Source organism: Nomascus leucogenys, chromosome 5 (genome assembly GCF_006542625.1).
Source record: "Nomascus leucogenys isolate Asia chromosome 5, Asia_NLE_v1, whole genome shotgun sequence".
NCBI lineage: Eukaryota > Metazoa > Chordata > Mammalia > Primates > Hylobatidae > Nomascus > Nomascus leucogenys.
In genome coordinates, this window is record NC_044385.1 from 121,553,677 (window position 1) to 121,567,558 (window position 13,882).

General features: G+C 37.6%; 2 protein-coding genes across 3 annotated transcripts in view; both read left to right on the forward strand.

The window, feature by feature from the left end:
* Positions 1-13,882, forward strand: part of LOC115835066 (heparan-sulfate 6-O-sulfotransferase 3-like) — a 315,304-nt gene that overhangs the window by 63,936 nt on the left and 237,486 nt on the right. The gene's annotated exons all lie outside the window — the stretch shown is intronic.
* On the forward strand, positions 10,247-13,476 carry LOC100601843 (serine/threonine-protein kinase N2-like). Of its 2 annotated transcripts, XM_030813566.1 has the most exons (2): positions 10,247-11,816; positions 11,940-13,476. In XM_030813566.1, exons 1-2 carry the CDS (start codon positions 10,521-10,523, stop codon positions 13,467-13,469), a joined length of 2,826 nt encoding a protein of 941 aa, XP_030669426.1. In that variant the 5' UTR covers positions 10,247-10,520; the 3' UTR covers positions 13,470-13,476. The 2 variants fall into 2 exon arrangements, with proteins under 2 accessions (XP_030669426.1, XP_030669425.1); XM_030813565.1 differs by having other exon boundaries at positions 10,247-13,476.

Below are 13,882 nucleotides of genomic sequence, written 5' to 3' on the forward strand. Positions count from 1 at the left end.
CTGGAGGTCCTTGGAAGACAAGAAAAGCTTTGTCACCAAGGCACAGTGTAGTAGAAGTTGACTTCAGCAGCCACAGTCCCTAATTCTCAATGTTTTCTGATAAAAGTAAATCGGATGAGCCTCTATATAACATCTCAGACATCCCTGTTGAATTCATAATTAAAAATCTAAATGAATTATTTTTTATTAAGGTATACTTCCAAATGCTTAATATCCATGAGATAACTGATTTACTTCAAGAAGTCTTAATCATAAAAATATATAGAAAAATCTTATATAATACCTTAAAATATTTTAATATTTGGCAATTTTAAGACCCTTAAGGAGCTTTAACTTTTTAGAGCTATTTTAAGATCTTTAAAGAACATTATCCACATATAGCTCAATACAAGTGATTACTTAACTATCAAGCCACGTGTGGAAAGTAGTTTAGTGAACATTTTAAAATGGAATAATACCTAACATCAAATTTAAACATTGGTGATTTATTTAATTTTTCTTTTCATGGAATTTATGGCTCAATGCTGAACATAATTACAATATTTTTTATCCCCACTTCATACAGAGATGAATAGTTCTACTCTAGTTAATTCTTCATTCTTTTTGCTATTAACTTAGTATGTTAGTAATTGCCATAAAATGGAAATAGCTAACAGGCATTGGGTGTTGTATTAGTCTTCCTTCTTAGCTCCTGTTTCTCCTGTCTCCTTCTTTTTATTCTTTAATTCTTTACTTTTTTAGTGAAAAAATCATAGCAACTAACATTTAGTTGTGATCTAACATATAGTTAGATCATAACCTATAGTTATGATCTATACATAAGTTTGAGAGTCACTGATGTAATCCCTCTATGACCCTTTTCTGAAAATTGTTGTACATTGTTGGCTTTTCTCTGTTATAAATATACACATATGAATTTGTTATTGTAATTTATACTACATTTTTTAACCTCTGAACAAATTATTAAAAACTCTTGTGTTTAGACAGATTTCTTATAATATAGTTTATTCTGGTGATTGTTTTTTAAAATTTGTATTTTGGACTAGATTACTCAAAATGTTACCAGCTAGAATCTGAGAATGCTGTAATATATTAGAAAAAATAGGTACTATGACCAACTAGGGTTACTGTCTGGGAATATATGGATGGGTCAGGTATCAGGAAATCTATGAATATAATTTGCTGTATCAACAAATTAAAGCAGAAAAATTCATTACATTCAATTGAAAAAGTGTTTGATAAATTTAGCAGCCATTCCCAATAAAAATTCTAAGCAAAATGGAAATAAAAGGAAAATATTTCACCATGATAAAGACCATTTACTAACCAGCATGATAAAGACCATTTACTAAAATAATCAGCAAACATCATCTTAAATACTAAAACCCTAAATCATTTTCATTGAAATCTGGGTAGAGAAAAAGATGCCTTCTTTTGCTTATTAACATTGTTTTGTAGGTTGAAGTAAATGCAACAAATCAGGAAAATAAAATCATAGATATAAATATAATTAAGGAAATAGTAAGGTCAACTTTTTTTTCCCAAAGAGATTTCTTACATATCTAGAAACCCCAAGAGATGCTGCTAAGAATGGCTAGAATTGATGAGGGAACTTTATAAAGAGCCTGATTATAAGAGAAATATTCAAGCTTTCTTTATACTATTAATGGTCACTTAGAAATGGAAATAGGAAAAGTATTCCAGTCATAAAAATGACAAAAATTTTAAAATACTTAGGTTTAATTTTAACAAGAAAGCCACAGAATTTATAGGAATGCAATTATAAAAAATTATTGAAGGATATAAAACAAGACTTAAACAAATAAGAGAACTAATACTCTATTTGTAATATATAAACTCAATGCCTTTTCATTTAGAAACTCAAGTTATTTTTTGAATTGAATTAAAAAATTCAAGATTAAGAAAAAACACTGGAGAAAAAATAAAATATAAAGAAGAATAAAAAGCCATTTTCTTGCTGGATATCAAAACATACTGTAAAACAACTGTGATGACAACAATGTTGTATGGGAATAGAGCAAAGATAGATTGGTAGACTGGAATAAGTACCCTGAAACAGATCTCGCTATATATGGGAACAATCCATGATAAAGGTGACATCTTATTTCACTATGAAAAGAATGATTTAGTTAATTTAGTTAAATAACTGCTCACACAACTGGCAATCAAAATAAATGGTTACCATTATTTTATATATATGCAAAATTAATTTCAAGGGAGTAAAAGACCTACATTAAAAAATAAAACTCAAGAGGAAGATTAATCATACCTGTATTAACACGCAGGTTGTGGAGACCTTTCTAACCAAAACAGGAAGTCTAGAAGCTATTAAAGAAAACACTTTGGCCATCTAAAAGTAAAATATTTGAGTATGGCAGATGGTACAAAGACAATAAACTGGCCATAGCTTGAGAGGATACTTTTGATGTATGTTTTCCAAGGAAGTAGAGTCTGAGGCTGTGATTCAAGGGGTGAAGCTTTATCTGGGAGGTGCAAACCCAGGTTAGCGAGTGTGAGGATTAAAGAAAGAGAAGCAGGAGAACATGACGTGTTACTGCTTCCCAAAAAGACATATAAGATGCAGCAAGTCACTTGGCTGGCATATTTTCTCCCCATATGACCCTTCTCAAATGAGCTGCAAGGAGGACCTACCTTCCGAGAAGTCTATGGGAAGGGAGGGAGGACAGGGAATTTGTCTGCCTAGCTAGCCCCGCTCTGTGTCTTGTTTCCTGTTGGTCATTGATTGTCCTATGGGCAGTTAGCTTGCAGAGGGTGTCACTAGAGCTCCTTAATGCTCCCCCTGATGCCAGTTCCCATGTTCCCCATTGTGATGTTTCATGATAGTCTGGAAGTGGCCCAGAAACTGAGCATGTGGCTGGGGAGTGCAGCATAGCAGAGGCCAAGGGGGATGGCCTGACTCATCCAGGGTTCTCATCTGGTTGCATCCCTGTGGTGTTAATGGGTTTAACAGGCAGGTAATATGACCAAGGGGATCCGAGGAGAGGCAGGAGATTTGTATTTGGTACAATTGCAGAGATAAAAAGGCCTTTCAAAGAAGTGCAAATCCCAAAAGACACCCTGACAAGGCGAGTGACCACCTCGGTAGGTTTAATATTCAGGGCATGTGCCACCATAAGAGGATTGGAGCCAAGAACTGCCCCATGCCTCGGAGGGTTCCTGCTTTTTCTCACATGCATCCTGCTGCCACTGCTCTGGTCAAAGCTACCATGAGCTCTTACCTGCATTAGGAGGAGGCAACCTTTACATTGGCCTTCCTACCTCTACTCTCTTCCCACTGTCAGTCTATTCCCAGTATAGCAGCTGGAGTAATCTCATTAAAATGGAAGTCACAGCACTTCATTCCTTGGCTCAGAACCCACCTATAGCTTCCCACCTCTTTTAGCACAAAAGCTAAAGTCCTTACAATGACCTGTAAAGCTCCACCTGATGCAGCTGGTTGTCACCTCTCTGATTTCATCTGCTACCACAACCACCATGTGCCTCCTACATCCAGCCACAACTGACCTCTTCACTGTTCCTCCCACAGGCCAAGCATCCTCTACCCCAGGGCCTTTGCACTTGCTGATAATGCCCTTCTCTGGGCTATCCATTGCCTTGTTTTCTTGCTTTCATTGTCACCATTTACTCAGAAGCAACCTTTTCTGTGAAGTCTTTTCTGACCACCCTTTAAACATTCTCAAACTCATCCCTGACATTTTATATTCTTTATATCCTGCCTATTTTTTCTTTTTAGCATTTGCTAATATAATATACTGTATATTTTACTTATTTTTTTCTATTTTCCGTCTCTCTAGAATGTGGCCCCATCTGTGTGTCATTCAGTACTTAATTCTTAGGGCCTCATATGGTCTCTGGCATATAGTAGATGCTCAATAAATATTTGTTAAATGAATAAATGACCAATGAAAGAATAGTAAGGCCTGAATTCTGCTAGCTTTGGGCTTGTTTAGTATTCATGACAAGGGTTGGTGGTTGTGTGGAGATGGAGTGAGGTACCCTTGAGTTTTCAACATGCCTGGTGCAGTCCATGTTTTGGGAAAGGATAGGAACTGCCATGTTCCTGAATATGGGCTAGGAAACAAGGAAAATCCACGTGCTAGTGGGGAAAGATGAAGAAATCTTATTGGGAATATAAAATGTCTGATTTGGATTTAGCTTGATAATAAGCTTTTGATTTTAATAAAAAACATGGATGATCCTGACAAGTGAATAAGATAAGTCTATTTATTTAAAACAATTATTTTCAGAAGATAAAACTCTTTTCATTTAATGATATGAAGAGTTATCGAAATATTGTTTTGTGCTGTGAGGAAGCTTTCTGTTAATGACTTAAAACTGGAAAAAGAAGTGCTGCTAGCAAAATTAAAACGAAAATGTGATTGATTTTGGAAAGTTTATCTAGGCAGGATTCTATTCCAATGAAATCAATGTAAAATAATGATCTGATTCACCATGCAGGAAGATCCTAATGATTGTTTTTTGGACAAAAAGCACATTCTTGTTCATACCATGGAGTGCTTATTGAGTACATATGGTTTGTTTCGTTTGTCAAACTTGTGTTCCATAGAAAGCTATATTACAAGATGCTAAGAGTTATGTTGTAAGTTTTTTTTTCTGTGATTAAATATGTTTAGAAAACCTTGACTTATCAGATGGTAAATATCTAAGAGAGGTTTTGAAATATAATTCCCTTATCATGGAATACTTGTTTTGTAAAACACCTGTTAACATGTGTAAGAATTGTGTTCTATGTAAGTGAATTTAGGATACATTTAGCCTAAAATGTTAATAGGAAGTTTTTAGAAGTTTAGAGAAAATGTGTGTGTGTGTATATAAAAGTTTAGGTTTATATTAAAATGATAGTTAATTTTGACTTTTCTGATGTTAATTAAGCATCTGTACATGAAAGACCATGATAATCCAGTTATTTTATTTTAACAAGGTAAGTTTTTTATTTTAAATTTTATTTCTTTGGGCAGTGGAGTGATTCATCATGGATTTGAGGGGGTGTGTCTGTTGAAATGTTTGTTATTAAAAACAGCCATTTAAATTAAAACTACTTTATTAAAGCCAAATGGTATTTTGTTATTCAGGACATTTTGTAATCTATTGAAGGAAATGAGTGAATTTTCAAATTCTTAATTTTAGTTACCTTTCTATTAGAAGTATAAAACTATAAATATAGTACTTCAGCTAAATAAACAGTTAGTAGGTTGACAGATATTTATTGAGCTTGCTACTGTGCCAGGTACTAATAGGCACTGGGGACTGACAGAGATAAGAACTCTATTCCTAATGAGAATTCATTATAAGGCACAATTCAGCTTGGCGAATACATAGCAAGATTATTAGAATAACTTTAGTCCTCTTTCTAGTTACTAAAGTGAAAAGAAAACAAGTTTTCTGTTTTATTCCATTTCAAACAATTTCACATTTTAGAGTGAAAATTCTAAATAATTTAAAACATTTCTTAGAAAAAATGTGCTGAACATGAATTGCTGCTTTTATATGCTGCATTATCAGGTCCTAGTTCTCAAGTCATAGATTTAGTTCACAACTAACAGATGATGATTAGTGATGATGAATCCTGTGGTTTCCCTTTAGAAATGAGAAACTGTAGAGATATTAACATATGACACCTCCACCCCAATCAAAATTTTATTATTGAATGAAATAGTATACATATTTATGAAAAAATAGTGCCCTGAAAGAGAGCAATAAAAACTTCTAAAATTATTATTTTTTTATTTTATTATTATTATACTTTAAGTTTTAGGGAACATGTGTACTATGTGCAGGCTTGTTACATATGTATACACGTGCCATGTTGGTGTGCTGCACCCATTAACTCGTCATTTAACATTAGGTATATCTCCTAATGCTATCCCTCCCCACTCCCCCAACCCCACAACAGGCCCCAGAGTGTGATGTTCCCCTTCCTGTGTCCATGTGTTCTTATTGTTCAGTTCCCCAATTCCCACCTATGAGTGAGAACATGCGGTGTTTGGTTTTTTGTCCTTGCGATAGCTTGCTGAGAATGATGGTTTCCAGCTTCATCCATGTCCCTACAAAGGACATGAACTCATCATTTTTTATGGCTGCATAGTATTCCATGGTGTATATGTGCCACATTTTCTTAATCCAGTCTGTCATTGTTGGACATTTGGGTTGGTTCCAAGTCTTTGCTATTGTGAATAGTGCTGCTATAAACATACATGTGCATGTGTATTTATAGCAGCATGATTTATAGTCCTTTGGGTATATACCCAGTAATGGGATGGCTGGGTCAAATGGTATTTCTAGTTCTAGATCCCTGAGGAATCGCCACACTGACTTCCACAATGGTTGAACTAGTTTACAGTCCCACCAACAGTGTAAAAGTGTTCCTATTTCTCCACATCCTCTCCAGCACCTCTTGTTTCCTGACTTTTTAATGATGGCCATTCTAACTGGTGTGAGATGGTATCTCATTGTGGTTTTGATTTGCATTTCTCTGATGGCCAGTGATGATGACCATTTTTTCATGTGTTTTTTGGCTGCATAAATGTCTTCTTTTGAGAAATGTCTGTTAATATCCTTCACCCACTTTTTGATGGGGTTGTTTTTTTCTTGTAAATTTGAGTTCACTGTAGATTCTGGATATTAGCCCTTTATCAGATGAGTAGGTTGCAAAAATTTTCTCCCATTCTGTAGGTTGCCTGTTCACTCTGATGGTAGTTTCTTTTACTGTGCAGAAACTCTTTAGTTTAATTAGATCCCATTTGTCAATTTTGGCTTTTGTTGCCATTGTAAGTATTTCATATTATCTCTGATAAAAAACATATAACTACATTTTATAAACACAGCCTTGTACCTGAAGATTTAAGTCCATTTGTATTTGTCATAATTACTAAATTTATAAATTAGATTTATTTGTACCTGGTTATCTTGTGCTTTTGTTTGTTCTCCCTTGTTCTATACTTCATTTCTTCTCTCTTCTCACCTTCTTTTGGACTGATTATTATTTTCTCATTGTTTTTCCTCTTCTGTTTTGAAAGTTGTATACACTGTATTCTAAAGGAAAGCAGTATTTTTATCCTTCTCCCCCCAAACACAAGAAACTCAATTATTATTCTCTTCCCATCTGTATGCTATTGCCAAGTATCTTAGTCCTATCATGCTTTTCTAACTCCAAAAGATATTTTAATTATGTTTCATTCCATCAATATTAGCTTTGGTTTACCCACATTTGCCATATTCTTTGTTCTTTAATCGTTTGTTTACATCAGACTTTCCATCTGGGATCATTTTCTTCTGCCTGAAAAAAATATCCTTTAGAATTTTCCTTACTGGGTGTTTAAATGTTGCAAACTCTCTGAGTTTTGGGTTGTTTAAAAATGTCTACTTAGCCCTCATATTTGAGAGATGTGGAACCTGGGATTCAACTTCTGCATCAGTGTTTTTATTCCTCTCAGTACAGATCTGCCATTTTCTGGCCCCCATTGTTGCCATTAAGAAGCAAGCTATCAAATTAAGCCTCACTTCTTGAAAGGTTGTATGTCTTCTCTCTATAGAGGACTTTATCTTCTCATGGTTTTCAGTTTTCATTTTGCTGTGTCCAGGAGTGCAGTTCTATGCATTTATCCTGCTTTATGGTTATATTTATAGCTTTTTTTTTTTTTTTTTTTTTTTTTTTTTTTTTTTGAGACAGAGTCTGGGCTCTGTTGCCCAGGCTGGAGTGCAATGGCACAATCTTGGCTCACTTCAACCTCTGCCTCCCAGGTTCAAGCGATTCTCCTGCCTCAGCCTCCTGAGTAGCTGGGACTACAGGCATGTGCCAACACACCTGGCTAATTTTTGTATTTTTAGTAGAGACAGGGTTTCGCTATGTTGGCCAGGCCGGTCTTGAACTCCTGGCCTCGAGTGATCCACCCACCTCAGCCTCCCAAAGTGCTGGGATTACAGGATTGAACCACTGCACGCAACCATAGCTGGGTTTTCTCAATCTGTAGATGGCTTTCTAAAAACCTCTCAGCTGTTCTCTCTTCGAATATTGTTTCTACCCGATTCTTTCTTTCTCCCTGTCATTCTCACATCAGACCTGTGTTAGTCCTTTTCATTCTGTCCTCCATGGTTCTCAAACTCTCCTGTTTCTCATCTTGTTTTCTCTCTATGCTTTATTCTTGTGGTTTCTTCAGGTTTATCTTTAAATTCAGTATTCTGTCTTAGGCCATATCTTACCTTCTGTTTTTAGAAGCAAGGTAGTTCTTCCAGAAAAGAACTGCACTTGGTTCCGCTAGGCAAGCAGTACTACTACCAGCCTGGGATCACTTTAAACTACATTTTTGATGGTATGTTTTTTAGACAACATAGATTGTGTGAATTTGGGTTACAAACCATGTGAGGGCCAGTGTATAGTTGCAAATTCCCAAAGGAGACTTTCCCTGTATACTAAGTGATATGGTTTATATCTCATCTTGACAAATCTCATCTTGAATTGTAGCTCCCATAATTCCCACATGTTATAGGAGGGACCTGGTGGGAGATAACTGAATCATGGGGGCAGTTTCCCCCATACAGTTCACTTGGTAGTGACTAAATCTCATGAGATCTGATGGTTTTATAAGGGGTTTCCCTTTTTGCTTGGTTCTCATTCTGTCTTATTTACTGCCATGTAAGACATGGCTTTTGCCTTCCACCATGATGGCAAGGCCCTCCCAGCCACGTGGAAATGTGAGTCCATTAAACCTCTTTTTCTTTTAAATTACCCAATCTCAGGTATGTCTTTATCAGCAGTGTGAAAACAGACTAATACTGTCAGTGACTCCAGATAGTATGTGTCCTCACTGTCCCCTGGGGAGAGGGGCAGAGAGCATGTTTATTTGTAGGGTATAGGCTTTGGGGTCCAGGGTTTATATGTGGGGGTGGGGTTTCTATTAAATCACAACCTGGTTGGGCCCTAGTCTTTGTCTCTGTTTTTCCATACCCTGCAAGACCTTGAGCACCCAGGCTCAAATTCATGGCAAATATCCTCAATGCAAAAGTTGTCTCTGCTTTTGTTTCTGGGTGCCTGTCTCGATTCAGTTTTTAATCTGAGGATTCCTTACTTTCTTGCCAGCTTGGAGACATATTTATGATGGTGAGTTTTTTGTTTGTTTTTATCAATCATTTTAATTGTTTTTAATGGAAATGAGTCAAACTGTATATATAACCCACCCTTATTTTTTAAAAATTCACAAGAACAATGAGAAGATAATACAACATGAACATAGGTGCTGCTGCTACGGAAAATTACAGAAACCCACTAGAGTGAGCAATGGATGGAGTTGAGGCAGAGCCACAGCTGCCTTTCTCAGGATGTCAGCTGTTGCTAGGGAAACCAGCTGAATAGAGGGCAATTACCTAAGGAAGACTCTGAGGAGAACTTTGATAAACTGGTCAGCAGGTTATAAGAACACATGCATCTTGTTTTATGATTGACAAGTGTTTCTGTAATATCTGCAAGACCAGCCTCTAAGTAAGTGTGGTTTACTATTTTATTCAGCAATAATTTAATAAGTGTCCACACCATTCCTGGCTCTAGATGCTTAGTGAATGTTTGATGAATTCTCTGAATTTGCAGAGACATGAAAAAAGGCATCCAAGTGGGCAGCCTTGATTAACTGGTCATCCATGTCATTGACTCCAAGTTTTTAAAAAAATGCAATAGGCGGCCGCAGTGGTCAGAACACAGAAGCTTGAGGCAGATTCTGGTGTCACCAGAGCGACTACACCAACATTCCGGTGTGGGCAGTGGTGGCGGCTGGCAGGCAGTGAGAGGAAGCCCGCTACAAGTGCCCTCGTTCCCCGCCTCTCTCGATGAACCGGAGGGAATAAGCCGCGCCTCCTGCAGGGGCTGCGCCTCCATGAATCCCTAGTTGTTTTTTTTTGCTTTCTCTCCCCTCTCCTCACCCCCACTCCGAGCTCCGTCCCGCCTTCTCCCTTCGCCAGCAGCGGCCGCGTCCATGTGCGGAGTCCATACCAGCGCAATGGCGTCCAACCCCCAACGGGGGGAGATTCTGCTCACGGAACTGCAGGGGGATTCCCGAAGTCTTCCGTTTTCTGAGAATGTGAGTGCTGTTCAAAAATTAGACTTTTCAGATACAATGGTGCAGCAGAAATTGGATAATATCAAGGATCGAATTAAGAGAGAAATAAGGAAAGAACTGAAAATCAAAGAGGGAGCAGAATATCTGAGGAAAGTCACAAGAGATAAAAAAAGTTTGGCTTATGTAGACAACATTTTGAAAAAATCAAATAAAAAATTAGAAGAACTACATCACAAGCTGCAGGAATTAAATGCACATATTGTTGTATCAGATCCAGCAGATATTACAGATTGCCCAAGGACTCCAGATATTCCAAATAGTGACCCTCGTTGTTCTACTAGCAACAATAGATTGAAGGCTCCCTTCGTCAGCGGCGGCCGCGTCCAGGTGCGGAGTCCATACCGGAGTGCAATGGCGTCCAACCCCCAACGGGGGGAGATTCTGCTCACGGAACTGCAGGGGGATTCCCGAAGTCTTCCGTTTTCTGAGAATGTGAGTGCTGTTCAAAAATTAGACTTTTCAGATACAATGGTGCAGCAGAAATTGGATAATATCAAGGATCGAATTAAGAGAGAAATAAGGAAAGAACTGAAAATCAAAGAGGGAGCAGAATATCTGAGGAAAGTCACAAGAGATAAAAAAAGTTTGGCTTATGTAGACAACATTTTGAAAAAATCAAATAAAAAATTAGAAGAACTACATCACAAGCTGCAGGAATTAAATGCACATATTGTTGTATCAGATCCAGAAGATACTACAGATTGCCCAACGACTCCAGGTACTCCAAATAGTGACCCTCGTTGTTCTACTGGCAAGAATAGATTGAAGGCTCTACAAAAACAGTTGGATATAGAACTTAAAGTAAAACAAGCTGCAGAGAATATGATACAGATGTATTCAAATGGATCTTCAAAGGATCAGAAACTCCATGGTACAGCTCAGCAACTGCTCCAGGACAGCAAGACAAAAATAGAAGTCATACGAATGCAGATCCTTCAGGCAGTCCAGACTAATGAATTGGCTTTTGATAATGCAAAACCTGTGATAAGTCCTCTTGAACTTCGGATGGAAGAATTAAGGCGTCATGTTAGGATAGAGTTTGCAGTAGCAGAAGTTGCAAAGAATGTAATGAAATTACTTGGCTCAGGAAAAGTAACAGAGAGAAAAGCACTTTCAGAAGCTCAAGCAAGATTTAATGAATCAAGTCAGAAGTTGGACCTTTTAAAGTATTCATTAGAGCAAAGATTAAATGAACTCCCCAAGAATCATCCCAAAAGCAGTATTATTATTGAAGAACTTTCACTTGTTGCCGCATCACCAACACTAAGTCCAGGTCAAAGTATGATATCTACACAAAATCAATATAGTACACCATCCAAACCAGCAGCATTAACAGGGACTTTGGAAGTGCGTCTTATCGGCTGCCAAGATATCCTAGAGAATGTCCCTGGACGGTCAAAAGCAACATCAGTTGCACTGCCTGGTTGGAGTCCAAGTGAAACCAGATCATGTTTCATCAGCAGAACAAGTAAAAGCGGAAGTAGTCGAAATCTTCCAAAAACCGATGACTTGTCCAATGATGTCTGTGCTGTTTTGAAGCTCGATAATACTGTGGTTGGCCAAACTAGCTGGAAACCCATTTCCAGTCAGTCATGGGACCAGAAGTTTACACTGGAACTGGACAGGTCACATGAACTGGAAATTTCAGTTTATTGGCGTGATTGGCGGGCTCTGTGTGCTGTAAAATTTCTGAGGTTAGAAGATTTTTTAGACAACCAACGGCATGGCATGTGTCTCTATTTGGAACCACAGGGTACTTTATTTGCAGAGGTTACCTTTTTTAATCCAGTTATTGAAAGAAGACCAAAACTTCAAAGAGAAAAGAAAATATTTTCAAAGCAACAAGGCAAAAGATTTCTCAGAGCTCCTCCAATGAATATTATTATTGCCACTTGGAGAAGGCTAGTAAGAAGAGCTATTCCTACAGTAAATCATTCTGGCACCTTCAGCCCTAAAGCTCCTGTGCCTACTACAGTGCCAGTGGTTGATGTACACATCCCTGAACTAGCACCTCCAGCTAGTGATTCTACAGTAACCAAATTGGACTTTGATCTTGAGCCTGAACCTCCTCCAGCCCCACCACGAGCTTCTTTCCTTGGAGAAATAGATGAATCTTCTGAATTAAGAGTTTTGGATACACCAGGACAGGATTCAGAGACTGCTTTTGATATTGAGAATGACAGAAATAGTATGCTTCCAAAATCTCAATCTGAATACAAACCTGATACTCCTCAGTCAGGCCTAGAATATAGTGGTATTCAAGAACTTGAGGATAGAAGATTGCAGCAAAGGTTTCAGTTTAATCTACAAGATTTCAGGTGTTGTGCTGTCTTGGGAAGAGGACAGTTTGGAAAGGTGCTTTTAGCTGAATATAAACACACAAATGAGATGTTTGCCATAAAAGCCTTAAAGAAAGGAGATATTGTGGCTCGACATGAAGTAGACATCCTGATGCGTGAAAAAAGAATTTTTGAAACTGTGAATAGTGTAAGGCATCCCTTTTTGGCGAACCTGTTTGCATGTTTCCAAACCAAAGAGCATGTTTGCTTTGTAATGGAATATGCTGCCGGTGGGGACCTAACGATGCACATTAATACTGGTGTCTTTTCTGAACCAACAGCTGTATTTTATGCTGCTTGTGTAGTTCTTGGGTTGCAGTATTTACATGAACACAAAATTGCTCATAGAGATTTGAAATTGGAAAACTTATTGCTAGATACAGAGGGCTTTGTGAAAATTGCTGATTTTGGTCTTTGCAAAGAAGGAATGGGATACAGAGATAGAACAAGCACATTTTGTGGCACTCCTCTATATCTTGCCCCAGAAGTAATAACAGAAATTTCTTATACAAGGGCTGTAGATTGGTGGGGCCTTGGTGTGCTTATATATCAAATGCTTGTTGGTGACTATCCCTTTCGTGGTGGCGATGAAGAGAAACTTTTTGACAGTATTGTAAATGATGAAGTAAGGTATCCAAGGTTCTTATCTACAGAAGCCATTTCTATAATGAGAAGGCTGTTAAGAAGAAATCCTAAGCGGCGCCTTGGGGCTAGCAAGAAAGATGCAGAAGATGTAAAAAAGCACCCATTTTTCCGGCTAATTGATTGGAGCGCTCTGATGGACAAAAAAGTAAAGCCACCATTTATACCTACCATAAGAGGACGAGAAGATGTTAGTCATTTCGATGATGAATTTACCTCAGAAGCACCTATTCTGACTCCACCTCGAGAACGAAGGATACTTTCGGAAGAGGAGCAGGAAATGTTCAGAGATTTTGACTACACTGCTGATTGGTGTTAAGTTGCTAGACACTGCGAAACTAAGCTGACTGACTCACAAGACCACCTCTTAAAAATAGCAACCCTTCATTTGCTCTCTGTGACACCAATAGCTTCTGAGTTTTTTTTTGTTTTTTTTTTTTTATTGAAACACGTGAAGATTTGTTTAAAAGTACCATTCTAATACTTCTTCAAAAGTGGCTTCCCATTGTACTTCAGCGTAAATATGAGCACCGGGAACAGTTTCATGGAGTTTAAGTTGAGTGAACATCGGCCATGAAAATCCATCACAAATACTTTTGGATCAATAGTCTATTTTTAAAAAGAAAGAAAAAAACCACTTTTTTACAGTCCCTAGCTTTGCCATCTGCCTGCCTTAAGTGGAAGGAAAATTAATAACTTAACTATGTTTTACAAAAAGCATTCCAAGCCCTT

Bases quoted from the DNA above. Each gene is read 5' to 3' on its own strand.
- LOC100601843 (XM_030813565.1), top strand. From the start codon at position 10,521: ATGGCGTCCAACCCCCAACGGGGGGAGATTCTGCTCACGGAACTGCAG.